This window comes from Mastigoproctus giganteus, chromosome 3, assembly GCF_048544385.1.
Source record: "Mastigoproctus giganteus isolate SK-2022 chromosome 3, ASM4854438v1, whole genome shotgun sequence".
NCBI classification, from domain to species: domain Eukaryota; kingdom Metazoa; phylum Arthropoda; class Arachnida; order Uropygi; family Thelyphonidae; genus Mastigoproctus; species Mastigoproctus giganteus.
The window spans coordinates 84121348-84147164 of record NC_143577.1 but is presented as its reverse complement, the minus strand read 5'-3'; the positions used below and the strand labels follow the sequence as shown (position 1 = coordinate 84147164).

General features: G+C 32.9%; 1 protein-coding gene across 1 annotated transcript in view; it reads right to left on the bottom strand.

Annotated features, from left to right (window-relative positions):
* Positions 1 to 25817, bottom strand: part of LOC150088120 (uncharacterized) — a 1786788-nt gene that overhangs the window by 614440 nt on the left and 1146531 nt on the right. Inside the window, exons 26-27 of the mRNA XM_090370030.1 lie at positions 2783 to 2879; positions 598 to 826 (exon numbers count right to left, since the gene is read on the bottom strand). Coding sequence (XP_090226156.1) covers positions 598 to 826; positions 2783 to 2879 — 326 coding nt within the window. The remainder of the gene's footprint in view (positions 1 to 597; positions 827 to 2782; positions 2880 to 25817) is intronic.

The window sequence follows — 25817 nt, the reverse complement described above, 5'->3', positions numbered from 1 at the left end:
ATTGATGGAATCTCATTGGTCTTTTTTATTTATTTTTTTCTTACAATATGATTTTGTTGTGGCCCTGTGCTCTTGTGGTATGGACTAGGAAGCAGCCTTCCAGGAGATGAATGTTTCTTGGTAGCAAAGTGGCCAGGAAACAACTAAACGACACAACAAGAGGCACAGTACACAAATGTTTCACTATCATTTCTGGCCAGTTTATAGAATTATGTATTATCACAGTGTAGCATGGTCACTCTTTAAAATGTGGCATGTATGAAAAACTGACAGATAAGTTTTGAATACAAAAGTCTGAGGGTTTTGTATGTATCTTCTATTAAATTTCTACGAAATTAATGACATAGATCCATGAAAAATTCATTGTATCCCATAATTCATTGTTAAGTCCAATTATGAAATATATATATATATATATATATTTATTTATTTTATTATTATTATTTTATTATTTTTTATTTTTTTGGAACTTCTGTTTTGAAACTAAATACTTATTTCCCTTTCAACAAGTACTTAAACGTTATAAAAAAAAAAAAAAAAAAATGAAATATTCTCAACAAACAAAAACAAAAGGAACAATACTTCAAACACACAAACCTCAACATCCCTACTTTTTGCAATTTCTGTAAAATGTTCTTGACTTTCTAATGTTTTATCTTCCTTGTCATCAGTCATGCAAAATACCCTGAGTTGAGCTTCTAGCTGATCATATCTTTTGGCAAATACTACAAATTTTGCCATAAATGGCACATGAATTGCTTCTTGATACAGCTCTGTAGCAAATTTTGTCACTTCATTGACCTGTCTACAGTCAATCAGCCAAAATCTGTAAGAGAGTTATATTCACTTGAATAATACAACTGATTTACAGTAAAACGTAAAAACTTCTATGTGATTTCATTACATTATCTTTACAATAAAATATATATTTTTTTATTCTATGGTTTTTTTTTTTTTTTTTTTGTTTTACTAAAATAAATAAATCTGCTTCCTTATAAATAGGATTATCATGACTTAATGATATAAATCACAGTTCAGAATTTCTGAAAATGACTTTTATATAACGATAGTAATATAGTGGAAGTAAGGCTTTTTATTGCACTAGCCAATAAAATTAAAATAAATAATTAAATAAAATATACATAAAAATAAATAACAATTAATAATAAAAATAAAAAATAAATATAAAACAACTTATGCATTTTCCTCCTTATGCAGGTAACTATCCAGCTGACCTCTGAATATTCCCAACTTTAAATATATTGAAGGCAGCAACTTGTTTAGTAATTAACAACACTAGCTAAAAGAACACTTACAATCCAGTCTAAATGTCTTTTCCCATAATTTGAATTTATGACCCCTACCTCTGGAATCATTTATAAAAGTGAATATTTTTGTCTTCATTCATTTTACTATTCCTTACAATCTCTTAGCACACATTCAGAGTCTTTCCTCATGCAGGTGCCCTTTTGCAAATCTCATTAAGTGGGTTGCCCAACTTTGAATCCTTGAAAAAAAAGCTTGATGTCTTTTGTTAGGTGTGGTCTCTGTACTTGGACACAGTATTCTGGACATGGTCTTACAATTGCCTTATACAATGGGATTATGGCCTCTATACAAGCAAATTTTCAATAAATCATCAAGAGCTTATCTCGCTACCTGCCTATACCGAACAACTTCATGTCAAACCATATTGTAATTCCCAAATCCCTTTCTTTCTGTACTGTTTTTAATTAAGTGTAATTCTTTTTTTTTTTTTGGGTTGCTATTCCATAAGTGTAAGACCTTGAATTCTGCATTAAAATATAGCTGCCAATTATCTGACCATTCATGAAGCCTGTCCAAGTCTTCCTGAAGGAATACTTCTTGGCATTAATCATTAACCACTCTCCCAATTTTTATATTATTTGCAAATTTTGACATAATGTTCTCTATCCCTTCATTGATGTCATTTATTGAAATCAGAAACAGTTGACTTTGGGGTAGGGGACAGGACACTTCTAACATTAGACCAATCTGAAGAGTAACCATTTATCACAACTCACTGCTTCTTGCCCTAGCTACCCTGTGAACCATCTCAGAATCTTACCTGTGACTGCAAGCACATACAGCAACCCTAACGAGAGACTGAGCTAAATGCTTTGAAAAAGTCCAAATAAAAAAATGTTGAATTCTCTACAAGCAAATTTTCCAACAATTATTATTTCCAACAACCAACTAATGAGTAACTAACTGTCTCAAAATAGCTAAAAAGTTAGTTAAATATGATTTTTCCTTATCCTTCAGAATTTCATTACTATATTAATGGCTCCATACATTGTAATTCCTTTCGTGTTTAGGGTTTTCAGGAAAACAAAAATGAAAAAAAAAAAAAAAAAAAAGCAGTTAATAAAATTATTAAATAACTGAACTCAGAAAGTTTTCCCCAGTCTCAAATATAATTCCAAAACCAAAATTGTTCAGAAACAAACATGATTTTTTTTTTTTTTTTTAAATTTTTGTTAACTAAAATAATTTAAATTTGTGAATTGAAATGAATGGACTGACATCATTTTGGACAGCTGTACATAAACAAACTATTATATGATTATACCTTCAGATATGGCTGATAAGCATATAAAAGGTGATGACTATTAATTATTAGCTAATTATAACTGCTTTCCAATTTCAGGTTTTTTTAACAGTACTGAGAGAGAGAGAGAGATTTGAACCAAGTATAATGTATTAATGTCATCTTAATAACTGTAAATAAAGGTTACAAAATACTAACTATTTTACAGACCTTGCAGATACTGTTGTAGTAAATGAAACACAATCATTAACAAAAGTAAGCGGGGTAGATTCTGTGACATCTTCCCACTGAGCTTTTGTAGCACCCCCTGCAATGATAAAAAAATAAATTAATGAACCAGATATATGCACATTTCAGACAGCAATATATATATATGTCAATATATAGAAACTTATCTAATTAGAACAAAAAAATAAATATTAACTATGAATTACTGTGTGAATAAATGCCATCGATATATATTTGAACATTGTAGATAATACAAATATCCAAATGCAAAAGATAAATGTAAAAATCCGAAAAATAGCTGGGTTCATATAAAAGTTACCTATTAACAAAAAAAAAAAAAAACTGGTGGCCATCCACTAATGTTATTAGTAGACACAAAACAAGAATGATATAAGCTGTGGCACACCGATGAAAAAATATATGGTCGGGGTTTATATTTTTTTATATACATATAATAAATATAAAAATGCCATTTATATGTATTTATAAGATCGACGTAATTTTATCAAGGACTATTATCACTTTATAAAACTTATGCCAGCATTTGAAAAAGGTATAACGTGATGTGAACTGGTAAAAACTGACATTATTACATATAAGGTGTAATCTACAGGTTTGGGAGAATGATTTCATATCCCGAAATTCCAGCATTTTAGTGAATTTCCACAACTTGTCACATGTTCTGTTACTCATCTAAGTATAATAATGCATGATACACCCATTTACCTGCAGTCATTCTGAATTAGCAGAACTTGAATAGAAGTTTTTTACTTGTTTAAATACAATTATTAGTACTTTTAGTGAGCAGCAAATTTTATTTCAGATTAGAGAAATGTACAACAGAAATACGTGAAACAATATAAACAGCTATAGAAGAAGATGCTGTGTGCTTTCCAAGAATTTTCAGCAGTTCACAAAATTTAGAGGGCTGCTTGTCCATAAAAGATGAACTTCATTCTGGCTATCTAACTTAAAAATTTGGTCATACCATGATTTTCCTTATTATTATTAGATTAATTTAATTTAATAATAATGAGCAGATATCTAATCAGAAGGGATTAATATTTAACTATTGAATGAAATTGCCAGTGAATTTGGCATTTATTATGACACATCAATTCATGTATCCATCAATGATGGACACATCAATCAATTTTAACCAAGCTGTAATATCACCGTGTTTTGTAACACAAGTGATTTTGCATAGCCTGACAAGCCTCAGATTTTAACTTTAATATCTGAAAAGAAATATTTGGTTTTTAAATTGTGTTTGGAGTGTACTGATGCTTGCCCTTTTAAAGGAAAGCATGAGTACATATCACTACCTTCAGTTGCAATGCTTATTAATATTATTTCTTCATATCATTACTAATAATTGAAAAACTAAAAATATATGTCAATAATATGAAATAGTTATTCTCTGCCAAATTTAAGTTTGTAGAGACATTAATAAACTTCAGCATTCACTAGGTGGTAGATAACTCTCATCAACCGGTGAAATATCACCACTTTGCTTATTGGAGACTTGAAGTGATGGAACCCTTGTTTAGTCTTCAGAGCTAAGTTCCGGTCAACCCTTCCCTATCTCTTCCATCATGCAGTATGATTGATGACTTTTGAGGTTAGGATGAACGTCATGGCAAGATCCAATATTCCTTACATTTTGAGGGTACAGCTCTAAAACGATGTTCACAAGCTGGCCGCTAGTTAGTACACCAGACTGAACCTATTGGTAACTCTCTAGGAGGCTTCCAAATCAGCTAGTGTATAATCTTGCTAAATCTACTCTGCCAGATAGTGACTGGAGGGAGTCAGAGTAGTGTGTATGCGGGGAGCATTGTCGAGGCCATGTTATGTCAAGGATCTGGGTATATTCTTACCACATGTATGCCCTATCCAAAAATTTCATTACTTCATACAGCATGCCCCACCCACTTTTTCTTACCATTGAATACATGAAATATTAAAGGAGGCAGCAAAGGAAATAAGCAAACCCTTAGCCGTAATTATGAGAGCTTCCTTGGACTCAGGGGAGGTACCCATGGACTGGAGATGTGCAAATGTGACCCCAATTCACAAATGGTGATCAAAGGCTGACACAAGTAATTATAGACCTGTGAGTTTAACTTCTGTTCCCGGAAAATTGATGGAGGCACTAGTTAAAGAAGCACTGCAGGATCATCTAGACAAGACTTCAGTTATAGCTCAGACACAGCATGGTTTTGTTAAGGGTAAGTCTTGCCTGACCAATTTGATTGTATACTATGATGCAGTCACAAAAGAACTGGATGCAGGGAATAACTTTGATATTATATACTTGGATCTTAGAAAGGCTTTTGATACTGTTGCACATGGAAGACTGCTGCACAAATTGGAGCAGTGTGGCATTGGAGGCAAATTGCAGCTATGGATAAAGGGGTGGTTGAGGGGGAGAAGACAGAGAGTGGTAATCAATGGACACTGCTCATTGTGGACTAATATTATTAGTGGAGTCCCTCAGGGTTCAGTATTGGGTCCATTATTGTTTTTTGTATTTATAAATGCCATTGATGATGGTATATCAAGCTTAATGGCCAAGTTTGCTGATGATACCAAGGTTGGCAGGATTGTTAAGGACACTACTGACACTACGCTGCTGCAACAGGATCTGGAAAGGTTGAGCAGATGGGCTGAGAGGTGGCAAATGAAGTTTAACATTGACAAATGTAAAGTACTACATATGGGGAACAGCAACCCCAGAGCAATGTATCAACTCTGTGGTACTACACTGACAGTGGTAGAGAATGAAAGGGACCTGGGGGTGGTTGTGCAGGCAGATATGAAGTTCTCTCAGCAGTGCAGACGGGCTACAAGATTAGCTCACGGTGTATTGTCAATGATATATAGGAATTTTTCTAGCAGGGATAAGGAGGTGATTATTCCCTTGTATAAGGCAATGGACAGGCCACACCTAGAGTACTGTATGCAGGCCTGGAGGCCTCATTTCAAGAAGGATGTAGAACTGCTGGAACGAGTACAGAGACGGGCAACAAGCTTAGTGAATGGAACAAAGGAGTGCTCTTATGAAGAAAGGCTTAAGTTTTGCAAATTATAGTGTCTGGAGACTAGGCACCAGCGAGGTGATCTGATAGAGGTGTATAAAGCCTTGAATGGTTTGAGCATGCTCAATGCTGATGGGATTCTTCCTCTTGCTCAGAATAATCACCTGAGAGGGCATAAATTCAAATTGAGGAAAGACAGATGTAGGATAGACATGCGGAAATTTGCCTTTAACCAGCGGGTGGTTGGTTGGCGGAACAGACTTCCATCCCTTGTCGTGGAAGTTGATAGCCTAAATAAGTTTAAGGCTCAGCTGGACAGGTATTTCGAACGAACATAGAGGTGAAGTGGAAGTGGTTATTTTTTATTTGTTTATTTTTTCTTTTTTTTTTTTTTTTTTTTTTTTTTTGGCTGATGCTGCATAAAGCTTGCTTTTTGCATCAAATGCCACTACTAATGGTAATGCTAATTGTCGAACTAATAGAATATGCTTATCTCCGAAAAGATCTAAACCTCCCAAGCACTTCCTAATTCATTTCACAAATATACATGGTCTCAATTCTAATCTCAATGATGTCCATTTCCACTTGCAGTCTGCCAAACCCCATGTACTTTTTCTGACAGAATCTCAGTTATCGGTTGATTCAAATACTGCTCATCTCAGATGCCCAAATTATTCGCTGTATGATTCCTTTTGCTTCAAAAATATGTCCATTCCGATATTCCCTGTCAGAGACTTGGCAATTTGGAATCTCCTCTCTTTGATCTTCTCTGGCTCAAAATCTCTCCACCTCATTGTGTCAAATTCATCTGTTGTCTCTACCGTTCTCCCAACTCCACTAATCACTTGGAGCTCTTTGACTTCCTCTCTTTGCAACTTGACTTTCTCCAGTCCAACTTTCGTAACAGTGAGGTAATTTTCCTTGGTGATTTTAACGTTCACAAATCCAGCTGGCTTCCGTTTTCTAGTAACACTGACCCAGCAGGGCGACATGCTGAGGCTTTTGCAATTACTAATGACCTAGCACAGATTGTTCATTTACCTACAAGAATACCGGACAATCCTAATCATACAGCCAATACAGCCTTGATCTTTTTCTCACAAACAACCCTTCTAAGTACACGGTCGAAGTCAGAGGTCCTTTAGGCACTTCAGATCACAACTTGCTGATTGTCTCTTCTCCAATGGAACCTTTATCTGATGGCTATTTCCAACCTCGTGTTGTTTGGCATTACAAGAATACAAAATGGGATGACCTGCAAGACTGCTTTTCTTCTTTTCCTTGGTCGGATTACTGTTTCAAAACTTCTGATGTCAGCGTTTGCTCAGATCGTGTAAGTGAAATTATTCTTGCAGGAATGGAATCCTTTATCCCACACTCCACTTTAAAATCTCGTCCTTTATCTAAACCTTGGTTTTCTAATAAATGTGCTAAGGCTGTTCAAGAGAAGAATGTCGCATATCGTAATTGGCTTGTTTCTAATTCTTCAGTTTCATTTTCTGCCTACACCAAAGCTCGCAACAATTGTAAAGCAGTTATTAATCAGTCCAAACTAGAGTTTGAACAGGCTAAGAGTAGAAAACTTGCTTCTTGCCCTAATGGTAACCGAGCATTCTGGTCTCTTGCCAAAGCTATTGGCCACAACTTTTGCCCACCTCTGTCCAAACCAGATGGTTCTGTTGTCACTTCACCCAAGGATAAAGCTGACCTGCTAGCATCCCATTTTTCTTCCAGCTCATGTATTAATGATCTTGGTAAAACGCCTCCCACCATTCCCAACATGCTCCATTCAATGCCTCCTGTGGTCTTCCATCAAAAGGATGTCAGAAGGATTTTGACGAATCTTGATGCTAAGAAAGCTTCAGGTCCCGATGGTATTTCTCCACTTGTTCTCAAAACCTGTGCTCCAGAACTTACTCCTATTCTTTGCCGCCTTTTTTCATTTTCTTATTCCAAAGGTTTTTTCCTTCTGCTTGGAAATTTGCTCATATCCAGCCAGTTCCTAAAAAGGGTGACAAATCCCTCCCATGCAATTATCATCCCATTGCAATTACTTCTACTCTTTCTAAGGTAATGGAGAAATCAATTAACCGCCAACTCTTAAACTACCTAGAAACTTTCCGTCTGATCAATGATCACGAGTATTGATTCCGTCAGTGTCGATCCACTGGTGATATTTTGGCTTATGTTACCCATTTATGGACTAATTCAATGGAAAGGTTCAGTGAAACACAAGTAGTTTCTCTTGACATCTCAAAGGCTTTTGATCATGTTTGGCATAAAGGTCTTCTAAACAAGCTTTGATCTTATGGTTTACCAACTGTTTTTAGTAATTGGTTATCCAGTTTTCTCTCTGACTGCTCACTGAGGGTGATGGTAGATGGCTCTCTGTCTTCTAACTTCTCCACTAATGCCGGTGTCCCCCAAGGTTCAATTTTTTCCCCCACTCTTTTCCTCTTGTATATCAATGACCTTCTTCCATTGACTGGAAATCCTATCCATAGTTTTGCCGATGATAGCACATTGCATTCCACTTTCCATTTTGCGAAACCTTGTCCTGCTCAATCAGCTTCAACTTCTCGAAAATCTGCTACCAATTCCTTAAATGCCGATCTTCAGGTAATTCTCCAGTGGGGCAAAGACAACTTAGTTGATTTCAACCCTTCTAAAACTCAGTCTTGTCTTATATCTCGCAAAAAGGATTCTTCTGCTCCTATGCTTATCTTTCGTGACACTCCGATTTCTAGGCAAAATGATATATCTCTTCTGGGGATTACCTTGACTTCTAATCTTTCTTGGCACAAGCACATTACAAATATTGCTTCCTCTGCATCTAAAAACTTGGTTTTCTCTTTCGCTCTCGGCATTACCTTTCTTCCAAACAGCTGCTCACTCTGTATAAATCGCAAATCCGCTCTGCCGTGGAATATTGTTCCCACATCTGGAGTGCCCCCAAAATCTCTCTCAGGCTTCTTGATTCCATTCAGAAGAGGGCAGTTAGGTTAATTAATGATTCATCTCTAACAGAGTCTCTCCACTCGCTTTCTCATAGACGTACTGTTTCTGCTGCATGCCTCTTTTATAGATACTTCCATGGGCACTGTTCTTCTGAATTGGCTTCTATAATTCCCACTCTCTCTCTTTCAAAACAGACCGAACATGTGCCGCCACCAGCCAATATCCATTTATTGTCCAACTTCAAACTCACAGAACCAACTTTTCATCTTCCTCGTTTATTCATTCAACTGCCATTTTCTGGAACACCTTCCTTCATACATATTTCCTGAAAATTACAATCTACAGAAGTTCAAGTCCAATGTAAACAAATATCTTCTTTCGTCTTCTCAACCTCCAACCCAAGTACTAAGTACTATAGGTTCTAATTCATCTCGTGTTTGGAGTTCACATAAAAAAAAAAAAAAAAGCATTATTCCAACAAAAAAAAATTAAGCCAACATTTAGAAAACACATTAAAGTATTTCAAATGAAAAAAACCAAACAAACAAACAATAGATTTCTATTAATTGTGCCTGTGCATGAAACAAATATTATAAGCATGAAACAATAACAGGAAATCACCCATATCTTTTTGTTTTTCAAGGTTCCTATGACATTCACCAGATGAAAAATCTGCATGACTGAAATACAAGAAAAAAAAAAAAAAAAATGGCAATACATCACTTTGTGTGTCCATCTTTATTTTTCTTATGAATAGCCTTCCTTGCATATTATCACCTGCATTTGTATTGTTATTAAGAAATAGAAGAAATGCAAATTTGCAAACTGATGCCTGCTAGATTCATTAGGGAAGAAAAAATCACGGGTGGACCAGCATACACTTTTCTGGCTGATATCACACATAGCACATAACTCAACCAACTATGTCAGTCATCCCCCTCCCCACCATTTTGTAGAACTGTAAAATGTGACAACCTGTGATATTTTTTTCCCCCTCCTGTTGAAGCATCAATTTTAGCAACCCAATGTACATTGCATGTCAGAATTATGGGCTTTTTTTGGTTATGTAGGATACTACTGTAACAACTTCCTCTAACACAAATACACTGGAGTTAGCCTATTTTCTTTTCTCTACTAGAAAAATTCTAGTAGATAATTTTTCTTATTTTCCATGATAATACCCACACAGGTAAGTGGAGCACTTTGAAAAGCTTCTGGATAGTGAGAAACATGCCATTTTGATGAAAAGCAGTGTTTTCCTACATGAGAAAATATAGCTGGTCAGACACAATGGAGTAACATAAACAATATCACATAACCCAACAGCCCCTCCCCCTTAGTTTACATATAGTGAACAACAATATAATAGACAAAAAAAAGCAGCAGATACAAGGAACTATACAAAATGTAACAGTTACCAATCTCAAACTAGTAAGTCACCAAGATTAAATATTTCCTGCAGGGCCTGTCAGTTAATGCAATACTACAGCTGAGTTAACACAAGATTTCAGAATGCAATACATTTCTGTCTCACATCCTCACTGATGATCATAGTGGGCACAGAGATTATGTAAGTCTCATATGATCTCGATCAGCATGCTGATGGTGTCCATACTTCGTTTTTTTATCCATCATTCCTGGTAACAAACTGTGGGTGTACAGCTATGACAAGGAAACAAAGGCCTAGTCCTCTGTCTCCTTCAAGGTCCCAAAAACAAGAAAACCTTGATCAAATGACAAACAAGAAATACTACAAAACGGTTCTATGGTGATTATGTGATACTGTTTGGAGAAAATAACTGAAAAAAGTAGGATTTGAAGAATTGGTGCTTGCATTATGACAACTCCCCTGCATACTCAACATTTTCCACTCAAGGTTGTCTTGCAAAGTTCAGTGACTGTGGTCCCCTATCTGCCATACTCACTGGATTAGCTCCATGTGATTTTTTTTTTGTTTTCCAAGATTAAAGTTTCAAATACACAAAATGTATTGGTTTACAACAAAAGAAATATTTAATGTGACAATTATGAATGTGCATCAATATTGTAAATGTGGATGCACAGTCTCATTTCTACATAAATACAATGACTAGGAGGATTCTCTTGAAAGGAAAAAAAAATGAAGTTTTAAAAGATGCAGTGAAATTATTCAGTTATAACTTCTACTATGTTTTCTACAGTCCTGAAAGGTTCTGCTCAAATTCATATCCCTCTCCAATGCAATGGTACAGTGTAGTGTCACCTTTTCATAAAAAAAAAAAAAAAAAAAACAGATGATCATTAATAATTGTTAATTATTTTGCCACATTTTTTTCCTAAGAAAATTTTTAAAATGATCAAATTAAGAAACCATACAAAATGCAGATATGGGACAATAATGAAAGCAGTCTCATATTTTCAAGATTTCTTGTTTGTTTGCTTTAGAAACATTTCCTTAAACTATCCACTTGCTCAGAGAAAAAGCATTATAATTATCAATTACTGTGTACTGAGTACAGGTATGGAAGCCTCATTTTAGGAAGGATGTAGAGTTGCTAGAACGAGTGCAGAAAAGGCCAACAAGACTGGTGATTGGAACAAAGGGGTGCTCATACAAAGAAAGACTAAAGTTCTGCAAATTGCAGCAACTGGAGACTGGGCACCTGCAAGGTTTTTTTTTTTTTTTTTTGTAGTTGTTGGCGCATAGGCTTCTGTGGCCATAATGCACCTTCCAAGGTTTTTTGTAGTACTTTGATCCAAGCCCGAGGCGGGAATCGAACCCGCGACCTTTGGGTTGCCAGGCAGGCACTTTACCCACCCGGCTAGCCCGGTCGGCACCTACGAGGTGATCTGATTGAGGAGTATAAGGCCTTAAATGGATTGAGCAGGCTCAATGCTGATGGGATTCTTCCTCATGCTCAGATTACAAACCTGAGGGGGGCATAAACTGAAATTGAGGAAAGATAGTTTTCAAATAGATGTGCGGAAGTTTTCCTTCAGCCAGCGGGTAGTTGATTGCTGGAACAAACTTCCATCTGGAAGTTGATAGCTTAAATAAATTCAAGGCAGAACTAGATAAACATTTAGAATGAATGGATGGGTGAAACAGGAAGGGTTTTTTTTTTTTTTTTTTTTGGCTGATGCTGTATAAGCTCACTTTTTTGCATCACATGCCTCTACTAATGCTAATTCAACTTAGTACAATCAAAACCCATATATATTTTAGTGCACTAAAAATTTAATTTTCACAGTAAAGCATCAAAAAAAAAGTTAAAAATTAAAAATAAAAATTAATATGTGAAATTTACTACTGTCATATCCACTGTTAGGTATTTCTAAATGTGGCATTTATTAAAATTTTAAAATATTGATTATTTTCTGTAAATAAAATGTACTTTCAAAATGATAATCTCTAAAATAAAGCAGAAAATCATTGCTCCTGTATTTTAGAAAAAAGTGTAGCAGAACTGATCTGATCAAATGATGGTTCTACAAAAATAATTTTCGGTGGTATTCATTAGAATGAAATTTCAGTTCAACACAATTCACACACCTCCGTGAAATTCACTGTAACGGGATTTTACAGTATGTTATATAATCATTAGATAACTGTATATTATAAATATCAAATTTTTGTATGGGTAACCAATTAATTTTTTTTTTCCCCAATAGATATGCTACAGCTTATAGCATGCTTGCTTTATACCACCTATAGATAACTTGAGTGGGCCATTACCAATTATATAATAATAAATAAAACAATATAATACAGAGTAGAACCTAATAAAACCAGTAATATTGGAACTTAACAACCCTTCACGGATTTTTGAAAATTACGGATTTCTTAAACCTGAAACCACACATCTCTGCTGGCAGTGAAATGCAAGGGTCATGAGCTGCTTGTTAAGGTACATTCTGGTGAAGTAGTAAAGCAACATTGCTATTTCAACAATTATAGCATATCTTTCTCACTGAGCATCACTTTCCTTAGCTAAGCCTTAATTAATAAAAAAAAAAAAAAAAAAAAAAAGTCATAGTGGCACTTGTATTAATGCAATTAATATTAACAATAACAAGAATATGGGAAACTATACCATAACTTCCCAAAACCACAAATTTCCCAATGTGAACTGAACTCATGCCATATGAGTGGTCTGTTCATTGCTACGTTACTCCATGATGTGTTTCTCATTGTTTTCTAATAATCACAACAAAAAACTACCATTATTCAAACTTTATACCATATAAACTTTTAAAGTGTGCAGTTTTTTTTTTTTTTTTGTACTATAGAATGTGATGTGCAGGAAACTTTCCCATAGTTGCTGTGTTTCAAGGACCATAAGAAAGTACCTTGACATGAGTAATATGCTACATTGCCAAGATTATAATTGAGAAATTAAGTGATTTCTGTATTACATTCTACAATAAAATAATAATAATAATAATAATGCACATTTTCTAGGCTTATACAATGCATGATTTAAATAGCAATAGTGTCAGTTGCTTAGGAGCAGCCAACTGCTGACGGAAAATTTCCATTGTTGTATATATTATGAACAACCATGAGATCACTGTACATACAGCTTATCCTGCTATAATATGCAACATATGTTCCAAAAAAATGGCACACAACAGGAAAACACATTTTTGTATAATTGTCAGGGACAGATTCCATAAAAGTTATAAATTATCAATATTTAACTTATTTAAAAACTTATTTTTATCCATACATATTGTGCTATTATAGGTAAATAATGCACTAAAACTCAAACATTATTAAATAAAAATTAATTTAAATAAAACGTATATAAGTAATGTATGTTTTTTTTCAATAAGTGATGAAATTTTTTTTTTATCCATAAGTAATATTTTAATTTTTGATGGCTAATTTTATAATTGTAGGAAGGGAGGAAGAGTTGGGGAATTTTATTTATCAAGCTATTTTTTTTTTTTTTTTTTTTTTAAAGAATGAATGTAAGGTCTATTGCCATCTTCATTGTTTCTCTTCTACAATAAATCTGTAACCACTCAACAGCTCATCAAATTTTCAATTTCTCAATCCATATTGGAAACCATTTTCACCAAGACCTTAAAAACTTCCATTTTTATTTCAATACTTTCCATTTTTTTTTGAAACACTATTGTCTTTTTCTGCACTTATTGTGTATGGGTAGTAAGAATACGTATATTTAGGATCTGTATATAAATTTTTACACACAAAATGTATAACAAATAAAAATATGCACACAGCCCAACCATAAACTTAAATGACATCAGTGAAAGACAGCTTAACATGGCGGCATATGGTTTTGTTTGCATAACTTCAAATTTTCACGCATGCAACAGTAGACAAGACGTCAAATAAACAAAATGCTTGAAACGTGCATTGTAAGATGGTATGTTATAGCAGGATGAACTGAATATCCTAATGGTTAGCACAATCATCATGATCACTCTCCTTCCACACTGGTGCTCTGAGGCAGTTATAATACATTACCATCTGCCACACCCATTTTAACAGGTCTGGGCTCAATTCAAATTGCTGACTGGAGAAAAATTTCAATTGAGGCAGTAGTTAGCTGATGTTAGGCAGATGAAGTTAGGTTTTTTCCAGTGAGTTATTCCAAGTTTTTCGGTCTGCACAACATGAAGACCATTCAATAAGCATACACTTTTATAATCAAAATATATATTTGAGTGACAAGCTCCAATGTGTGTTAAATAAATTTGATTTGTCCTTCCAGTCCACTGTAGCAGATGAGTCAGCATTATACATAGCCATTTCCCATTAATCCTAGATGAATGGAAATTCTATGTTAATTTCTTGACTCTTCTTCAGACAGGGCTACAGTAGCTAGCTAATCTCAGTAGAAGGAGCACGGTCCCCCATTGAGTTATTCTGGGTTTTTCAGCCCACAAAACATGCAAACAGCTTGTGAATACACAGACAACAAATCATAAATATGAGAATTTGTCCTTCTACATCATGTGGCAAAAGACTGGGTTTGAATCCCATATCATAAATGTGCAGGATTCAATGAACAGTCAATATATTATTCCAGGGCATGCAAACAAATGGAGGGGGGGGTGCATTGGATGTGGTGCACCAATCTGTGGGGCCCAAAATCGATGAAGCTATCAAAGTCTAACCATAAATAAACGAGATCCCTTAGCCTAGCGCAGTTTGCATCTGGGGCCCCAAGTACCTATGCATGGCCCTGTATTGTTCAATAAATAGCCAAATAAAAGCTAAAAGTATATGAATGAAGAAAATTTAAAGCTTGTACTAGGGTTTCCAGGAGCACAGTCTGAGATAGTGATAGCCCTGAAATTACAGTTATATTGATAAGAAAAGTGGTTGTATGTGATTAGAAATGCTACAATCTCGATAATTTTAGGGTAATTAAGGCTAATTACTAAGCAAGAAATAGATGATAATGCTAAGTAAAGAAAAAATTAGTGATGGTTTTGATATAATATATATATTTTTTTTTATATTCTATATTTGCATATTTTTAACTTTCTGCTGACTATTTATTTCAACACTCTGGCCTATTATGTACTCAAGGACAGGAATTGTCTATTTCTATCCTAAAATCTTTACCTAATTTCCCCTTCATTCAGTAAAATTCTAGAGATTAACCCTGACTGCAAAGTTTGCTGGATAAAATAAATGAGTAGAATATATACTCATGCTCTATCTTTGCTGCACTGTGCAAGATAGGCATAGTAGCCTCTGACACTGAATGTATACAGAACATATTTAATCCTAATATAATTTACACACACACACACACACACACACACACACACACACACACACACACACACACACACACACACACACACACACACACACACACAATCCTTGTTATCTGAGGATAATTGGTTCCTGAAAATTCCACAAGAAAAACTATGGTAGTATTATGACAGGTGTCATTTCATCTGTATCTCATATTGTGCTCATCCTTCACAAGTTGCCCATGCATTGCACTACTTCAAATAAGTAACACTTCAAAGTAATGCTTTGAATTAGAATATGTAATGGCACTGTTTCAAAGCTAGTTGACTTTTCATTGGTGGGTGAAAAGTCGATGAAAAGCCAACGAGCTTTGAAACGGTGCCCACCGAGAATAAGTAACAATAGTCTTCTCTAGTCATGGTAACTCATTGTGAAGGATAGGGAAAGCATTACCCATTCAGGAAGTTTGGGAGTAGTTTAGTTCAGTGAGTGGGAGTAACTGTCCCTTTCTTCTTTTGACAGCATTTCTTCCTCTTCCTCTCCTACTATCACTTTCCTATGCCTTCTTGATTTCCTAAGTCTAATAGGGATAGTATGTGGATAACACAGTTTCTTATCCCATACCATTTTGCAAGTGGTGCTGGCCGTCTGGGTGGTGCCCACTAAGAATAAGTAACAATAGTCTTCTCTATTAATGAAGCATTACTTATTCCAGGTAGTGCAATACGTGGGAAACTCTTTGTGAAGGATGAGCACAATATGAGATACAGATAAAATGATACCTTTTACACTACTACTGTAGTTTTTCTTTAAGAGTTGTCTACAGTTATTACTATATAATATCTACACCGATATTATATAGTAATGTTTATTATGTAGTTGTACTGCACATAGTAAAAAATCAATGAAGGAACTGAAAAATGAGAAAATTATTTTATTAGACATTTTTTATTATAATATGTTGCACAATGTAAGGTTAAGTAAAGTTTATTGAAGTTACACTATTTTTCAGTTGTACGAATAAAGAATGAATCCAGAGTTGATTGTGTTTTTTTTTTTTTTTTGCAATATTTTTTCAAATAAAATTGTATCCGTAGCATTTAGTTATGTCTTTAACTTCATGCTTAACTTTTGTTGCGTGATCATGAAATTGTTATCACAAAAAATATTCAAGTACTTGGTCAATTTTCTCAAGGGAAAAAGCTTTAATTCTTTAATTGTCAAATCCTCATAACTGCGGGGACTCGGATAATAAATACTCTGATACCGGGGACCCCCTGCGCATATATATTAAATATATATATATATATTATATATATTCCTTTAATATGGCCAAACTGATGATAAAAAGAAAAGTAATATTCTAACAATATTGCAGTGGGGATAGGGGATTTGCATAAAATAAAAAGTTCTCTACAGTATGTTTAAATTAAACACAGCCAATTACTAAAACTACAATTCAATCAATAGAACACCCTTCCCCCAAATTCTGCATGCAGATCCACAACCTTTAATAGACCAATATATATATATATATATATATATATATTTATTTTGAAGCACATGGAAACAAAAACTGAGCTCTCAAAAGACCATTCAAAATAGTGATTGTTCAAAATTTTGTTCAAAAAGAACAAAAATATAGAAAACTATTTGGCCACAAATCATTATCAATGTTACATAAAATTATAAATTAATCCCAAAAATAAAACAATTGCTCTTTTTCCCCCCCCCTTAATTTATTGGAATAAGCCATTCTATTCAATTCAATATATTAACGAAATCATCTCTAATAGAATATGAAAAGATAAAACTATTTAAGACAGCAAACTGCCACCTATAGACTAAGAGTATACTGGGGATGATCATACAATTTAGTAAGAGAATCTATTTTTTTGTAATTCAAAAATTAAATTCACATAATTTAATTAAATTGGATACTTATAACATATAGGAGGGAATAAGCAAAATTACATGACACAAACATATCTGATTTTATTTTTAAAAGTTTTTAAAAAGGGAAGTAGGCAGTAAAATGTCATCAATACACACTGGAAAGACAAGGGAGTGATTATATATATAATTACATACCCCACATATTATTATTAAATTAATTAAAATAATTAATTATAATTTAAACAATTACTGATGTAACAGCATCCAAAAAAGTGCAGAATTTTGTAATAATGTGTGTGTATTTTTAATACTGTGTGTATATATATATATATATATTATTTCATAATATATACATTTTTTTAAGTAATATATTCAAGAGATCTTAGATTTTTAAAAATATCTGAACATTGAATAAGAACAACTTACATTATTTGGTAACATAAAATAACTAAATTTTTTTACAGTAGGTTGCACACTGGCTGCATATGTATAAAGAATTTTTTTTTTTTTTTTATTTGTTGTTGATGGTAAGCAATTTTACATCATTTTTAGGGAGCTGCTTTTTTGAACAAAGGTCTGCTTTTTTTTTTTGTTGGCCTTAGAACTCACAAAAATTATTGTTGAAGCACACAGTTAAAATTCTTTATCAAGTAGTAGAATATCTGAATGGAAGAAATACTTCAAAGATGTGATATTACTAAGGACATTACAGTGTGTATTACTGAGGACAAAATAAAGAATGGAAGACCTTGCACATCAATAAATGACAAACTTGTCTCTAATGTCAGAAGTATTATATGAACTGATTGTCAAATAAGAATTGAAGACAGTGTCTCAATTTTGAATATCACATAGTAGTTACCAAGTCATCATATCTAATATATTTTAAACATGAAAAGCTTATGCAACTTCATTGATTGGAAGATTTTAACAGCAGATCACATGGAAACCAAAGCTAAGCTCTCAAAAGACCAATTCAAAATTGGTGATTGTTCAGGATTTCTAAAAACAATAGTGAGAAGAGATAAAATGTAATGTTAGCTGCTTTTCAAACCCTGCAGGCAAAATGTCAGTCATTTGAATGGAAGTCTCCCATATCTCAGAGGAAGACAGAAAATTAAACTGACATGTCTAAAGGTGATGTTATGCTAGAATTATTTTTTGACTAAAGTTATAATTAATTATGATTTTATACCAAAAGTTCATATTATTAATAAGACTATGTAGTTAGACACAATTAAGTGCTTTGTGGCTTTTATTTTTATTTAATTCTGATTTTTATTTTTTTACCCAACTAAAGAACTCATAAAATTTCTGGTGAAGCACAAGTTATGACATATATAACAAACAATCAATGCTCTTTTAAAAAACAGTCAAACTAGGTTTTTTTACTAATAATTCTGAAATGTGTAAAAATAAAAGGTCACTATTTTGAAAAAAAATTGATATATATATATATATATATATATATATATATATATATTTTTTTTTTTTTTTAAATGAAAATTTAATTTAGTCCTGGAATTTCTTGATGTACACACACACACACAGTGTGGAAATGTCAAATTTCAATGGCATTTTACTTACTTTTAACAATTCTATATGTTCTACTGTGCATATGTTTATGCCCCACCAGAAAGTTGCAACAGGTTCCCCCTTCTAAAAACTCTTAGCAAGATAAAATGATAATTAAAAAGAACCAAAAAAAAAATCCCACAAAAGTCCATGGAAACCAGTCACAGTCCTATTGAAAGCCCTCAATATACATTCCTGATAGTTTGGCTGAGTCTGATTTCTGCTACAAATTTATGAAATTAGTTGAATCTATTTTTCATAAAATTTACTAATTTTTAATTAAATTTTAGTTATTTCAGTATATGTTTTAGTAATAAGAATTGGGCACCCCCTACCCCAAGATTTTTGCTAAATCAATATACATTTTTACTATGTATCAGAATGGGAATTATGCATACTTAAGTTGCAGTAAAATGTGTAATACAGTACATTATCTCCTTCAAAGTATATTACTCTAAAGAACACACCTTTAATGTTTATGCTTGACATTGTACTATATGATAGTGTTATAATTAAACAATTTAGTCCTTACCAAATTCTAAAATTTGGAAACAGATTATCCAAAGCTGTGGACCCAAGTAGGTGGAAAATTCCTCACAGATCAATTAAGTCTTCCTTAATCTCCATCAATAACAGATTTTTAGACAACAGAACAATTCCATTTAAAATTAAGAAAGATGTAAATTCCTTATTCTTAATATCAATCTCACCACTCTAATAAGAAAGTGATGAGTATTAAAATTGTCAGTCTGTTGATAGCTATAATAAGAAAGTGATATATATTACAAATTATAGCCTACTGACTTTTTTACAAAACATGAAGCATGAAAGTTCATGTTTCTTCCATGTCTATAAAAATTTAAAAAATATATATTTCAATTAATTTTTGAAATTAAAACTCTTTGGACCTGCTGGCAAGTGAAGTGCAAATTGAAAAACCTTTGTGCTTCGACGAATGTGTGCAATTGGGCACCGCATATAAAATAATTACATGTTTCTGAATTACTAGTCTACATTTTCTAAATCTGTTCATCATTGATCTTTATTAGATGAGCGATGTACACAATTTTCACAAGGCATTTCTCCTCTCCTATCCTTACCAATTTCATTGCTATATACATTCAGTGCTTCCTTCATTTATATTTATTCTGATTCTGTTTCATCACAAGCTCAATATGCTTTGAAGGAAATTAAGATGTAAAAAAAAAAAAAAAACCAGGCCAAGTGACAACAGAAGAAAAATATAAAAAAATAATTTTGTTACTCTACCACAGATGTAATGTAATGTACCTTCATTCTGGAATGTAAAAGTTCAGTCTTGATGTAATTTGCAAATTTGTAAAGGATAGTACAAGGCTTGCTGGAGGTACTTATAACACTATACCCTCCAATTGCTGAATATAGTTGTAGGAGTACAGGATCATGGTAGTGTAATGGAAAACTATCACACAATTATACAGAGAGTGTTATAACTACAGGAATATCCAATTAGAAGATTCCTGGGGTGGACACTGCCAAAAGGAGCAAGATGGAGGTGTTAAGGTTACAAAGAATATGAAAAGACAGATTATCACATGTTTGTCTACTATTTCTGCAATATATTTAATAAATTTAATGAATTTGAAGTACTGGTTGGCATTAGTTGAGATTTTTTTTTTTTTTGTTAGTTGTTGGCGCATCGGCTTCTGTGGCCATAATGCACCTCCCAAAGTTTTTACATTTTACTCTGATCCAAGCCCGAGGCGGGATTCGAACCCACAACCTTTGGGTTGCCAGGCAAGCACTTGACCCACCTGGCTAGCCCGGTTGGCTTAATTGAGATTGAGAATGTTACAATGTGCATGCAGAAAATACAAACATGACAGAAGGGAGGAATTACACTTTCAATCCATTAGCAATTATGAGAGGATTTATTCTTCCTCTAAGTACATTGGGTCACTTTGACCCCAGAAATCTGCATTTGAAAAATCAGCAAAAAATAATTTGAAATTGTTCACTTTTTTGATGCCGCCTTTATTTTCAATCTTTTCTGAATACTATTTTGAAAAATCCATTTTTTATATTAAAAATATATAGTTTTAGCTAATTTTTGAAATTAAAATTCTCTCTGGGCCTGCAAGCAAGCGAAATGAACGAAAAACCTTTATGCTTCAATGAACGTGTGAAATGGGACACCAGCCTTCAGTAAGAGGAGCATTGGCTACATGAAATGTGAAACACAGGCATCAACAGTTTGATTGCAGATAATACTTCAATGTCATGAAACCAGAAAGTGTTGCCAATTAGAGGAAAGTGCACAGCAGTAAAGACAGCTGCTATGAATAACTGTAAGTTGCAGATGACAGACAATCAACCTATGCATGAATTTTTCCTAATTGAGCAATAATTAACAGGGATTTCTGAAATTATCAGTGGGAAGAAAACATTTTCAAAAATGGATATTAGGAGTTTCAGCTGTGTGGACAGAGTAAATGAAGAACACAATTTGCTGAAATATTGTCTGGAGTCTCATATATCTTGCATGACCAGCTCAGGGTTAATAATAAGGCACATCAATTCAAGAAGAGTAAACCAACGAAATGAGAAAATGGGACTGGAGTGTGCTGCAGACAAATGAGTGGGATGAACAGGATGACAATTTAAGCAAAAAAATGGAACAGAAAAGCAGATGTGAATGCATGTCGTGAGATGCTTGAATTTTCTAGAGACAAACAATTTACGAGTATGCTGATTCCAGAGCAAAATTATATTTCTGGAATAATTAGCTAACTGCTTATATCAACATGATGGAGATGCCACACATGAGAGCAATATCTTTAACCTTGTTTTTACTAATGATGCAGATGAAAACTTTTGCATTTGGGTAGCAGTAACAGGTAAGGACCATAACATGTCAATGGAGACATCTAAAAATACAATATAACTGTTGTTAAGGGTAGAGAGACAGGTTTTAATTTTTACAAGGATAATTTTGATGGCCTTGGGCATTACATGAATTCTATTAAATGTACCAAATACAAATGTAAATGAACTGATTAAGTTTGAAACTCCATGAAATTAATAAAAATTATCAATAAATATTCAAAGATTTAATTCTAGGAGCTGTTCACCTTTTTATGTTTTTAAAGCATTATTGTTCCAAGCATAGACAAAAGCAGATGATGCCTGAACTATTAAGTTGGTAACAAAAAAAGAAAGTTGCATGGAATGAACATAAATTATCAAAAAGTGCTGAATACTATGATGAATAGAAATTAATCTGTAATAAGGTTACTCAAGCGTAAGATATGCTAAGATAGACTCTGAAAATACTTTAGCAAAGAGGGTGAAGAGCAATAAGAGAGAATTTTCTGCATATGTGAACACCAGATGAATGGGACTGATATAATATAGATCTGCTACAGGATAGCTCTGGTAATACTGATGATGATCCTAAATGGTTAGCTGATCAGCTAAATAATTTTTTTTTTTTTTTTTTTTTTTTTTGCAACAATGTTTACATCGTGAGAATTTTTTGGCTTTACAACAGTGCTAGTGACCCGGACAACAGGCATTGAGAAACAGAAGATTATATGATCAGTAACAAAATACCAGAAGAGAAATTATCATACTTAAGTGTGAAAAATGCACAAGGAACTGATAGGGTTTATTCCATGATATTAAACAAAGAAGCAAGTAAACCTGCCACACACCTTGCAGTGCACTATATCAATACTTGTTTATTGCTTAGGATGTGTTCATCATACATAGCAACACATTCATGGTGAATGTCTGTGGTATGGTGCTTCTGGCATGCAAAAATGGGATCATGCCTTGTAACACATTTTTCACATTTTGGTCAATTCTATCATATTCAAGCTGACACTAACACCACATGAATATAAATGGATGTGGATTATTACAGCAGCTGTTATTGCACAAACTTTTACTCCTCTGCCATGTAAAGAACAATGCTTACTTTAATAACTATTAACTTCCAAAAAATTGAGTGAGAGTCTTGTATTTGCTTTTGAAAAATACTGTTATGCTTTTCAGAATTGAGCCAGTAAATGCTATTATTTATATGATTTCTTTTTAATAAATTATTTTCCATAATGCACCTAGTGTAATTGTTCAGATTCATATCCAAACAGTGCAATACACTGCTCATATGTAAGTAACAAAAAACTCAATAAGGGAAACATTGCTTTCCCCTCATGTTCAAATAATTAATTGCCTTCTCACTTTAATAATTAAAATGTCACAAGGTAATATAAGAATCACTGATTCTATACTAACAAGAAATGAAATTAAGAGGATCATGTAAGAATAGTTACCTACAGGCAAATATGATACATTTCAAAATTTCATAAAATAATTCCAAACTCTGTGAATGAATATCACACAATTATAACAAGAAACTGAGAGGACAACTTTATAAGCAGTTTTAAATGTTTTCAAATATTAACTAAAAGTGATTTAAGAAGTTTTGTAATAAAATTCAGGCTTCAAACACTGAAACATGATATTGAATGAAACAAACATGCTCTTCACAGTAATACAGCAAGCTTTTATCTAAGAAATTTATTCATGCTTGAAAGCATACAGCATTATATTTTATTCCATAGTGCATACCAAAAAACATCTGATGATGTGGAATGAATATAGAGTGCAATGAATGTAAAACACAAAAAAGCATAAAAATAGTTATAAAGTATATTTTAATTTTTATTCTTTTCCTTTTCATGTAAAATTTAAGCCATGAAAAATGAAATGTAATAATTTTTTGAAAATTTAATTTAAATTATGAACTGCACAACCTATAAAATTACATTCTGTTATAACTGACATCATTTGAGATGAATGTGAAATTTTTAGAATTATACACTACATTTAACAAAATGGCATTCTTCTGACAATCTTTCCATACAACAACAGAACCTGAAGTCATTTAAGTAATGAATATAATTCTAATTATTAATATCATTTTTCATTTTTACATTAGCCAGGGCACTCATTTAACTTTGAATAGGTTAAAACAAAACTTCTTAAATTAAGGAAGGAATACAGCTCTTCTACCTATGTATGAAATGATTATCTGTTTATTTTCAATCAAAAATTATCTATACATTGTAATCAGATGTTTTGTGGGATGTTTTTAGTAAGTTTTCACTGACTGCTGTAATTGCTACTTCACTATTACAAAAGGACAGAATGACCAGAGATTTATCATAATAGTAATTGATATCCATACATGATTTAACATATATGAAATGTTAAATCATGTATGGATATCCATACATAGTGATATCCATACATGATTTTAACATATGTCAATTACTATTATGAAAAATTATAACAACCATGATCTCCTAACGGAAATAGTTTTTTCAATGCAGTGAAGCGGCTTTTCTCTGTATTGAAAAGAGGCTTCACTGCATTTCTGTAGAGATTTGTGTTTTCTTTAACAGATTACTTGTATGGAGATACAGTTGAGATCACAGAAAGTTTACAGTATATGGGGGAACTCTTAACTCACTGGCGGTCATGCAAAATCATATATATACAAGGTATTTGCAACTTCCGAGTCATTTTCATTCTATCCAAGAGATACGTTGAATTTTTAAAAGAGAAGCTGTGACACAACCTTGGAAAAAAAACGGTTTTGAGGGAAAGTGATGGAAAAAAAAAGGGAGAGAGAGATAGAGTAAAATAAACATTATCCCTAGACAATCAACAACAGGCTGTACACCAAAGTGGGATTTCACTGTAATTTGGAAAAAATTAAATTTTTAAATAAAAAAAAAAAAAAAAGATCAAAATTGAAATGAATAGGGAAATGCAACCATCTGTACACATGCTCTGTGTTTTGAAATTAACCTAGCAGTGTTGGTAGGGGAGCCAACAAGTGCTTTTCGGGAAAAAAATAAAAAAATAAAAAACCATTATCCTTTAATTAATGATTAAAAATCTGAATTAATTTCTAGCTTAGTAAATATAGTCTGACTTCTTTTTTTTTTTTTGCAATAGTGCTGAATTTTATCCTTAGAGTTTTCACAGAGTAATTAAATGCAAGTAAATCCTATCATGTGTTGGGCCACCATTTAGGTAACACTTGTTTTCATTTGCATGAATAATGCTGTGAGATCTGACTTTGCTATTAATTAATGATCAAGATTAATTGTCGTTACATTTCCATAAGTTAAATAAACATCATAAACATCTACAGTCACAAAGGAGTTGTTTTTGAAGGATCTGTTATTGTTTTTACATGGTAAAGATTAAAAATGCAACACAAGTCATTAAAGATGGCAACTACTCCGCAGGAAGCAAGATAAGTAGGTATCACATGTTGCACACTGTAAAGCATGCCAAATTTGAAATAAAATTTTGAAAAATATAAAAAATTGAAGTGTAGAATATTATCTAAAATGTACATATAAATTTTTTAATTTTTTTAGAAGCATTTTTACATATAATAAGCAGAAATATATGCACAAGTTTAAACTTTTGTATGCTTAATTAATGGTCTTTTCAACTGAAAACTGGATCAAATGAATAGGTTCATATCTATATATTGTGCCAATTTTTTTTTTTTTTTTTTTTGAGAGAAAATGATACATTTTTTAAGATGCTTTTAAGAAAAATATCTTAATGTTTAAGAAAAAGATAATTTTTTAAAGATACATACAATTAAAAAATGCTGAAATACTGATAGAGTCTATGGACAATTTAAAAACACCCAAAAGTGTTTTCCAGAAGTTAAGAAGAAAATTGGCACCTGTCAGGTGCCACATCATCGTTTGTGTAATAAGATTTACATCACCACTGCTGGGTTAAAAGTGCA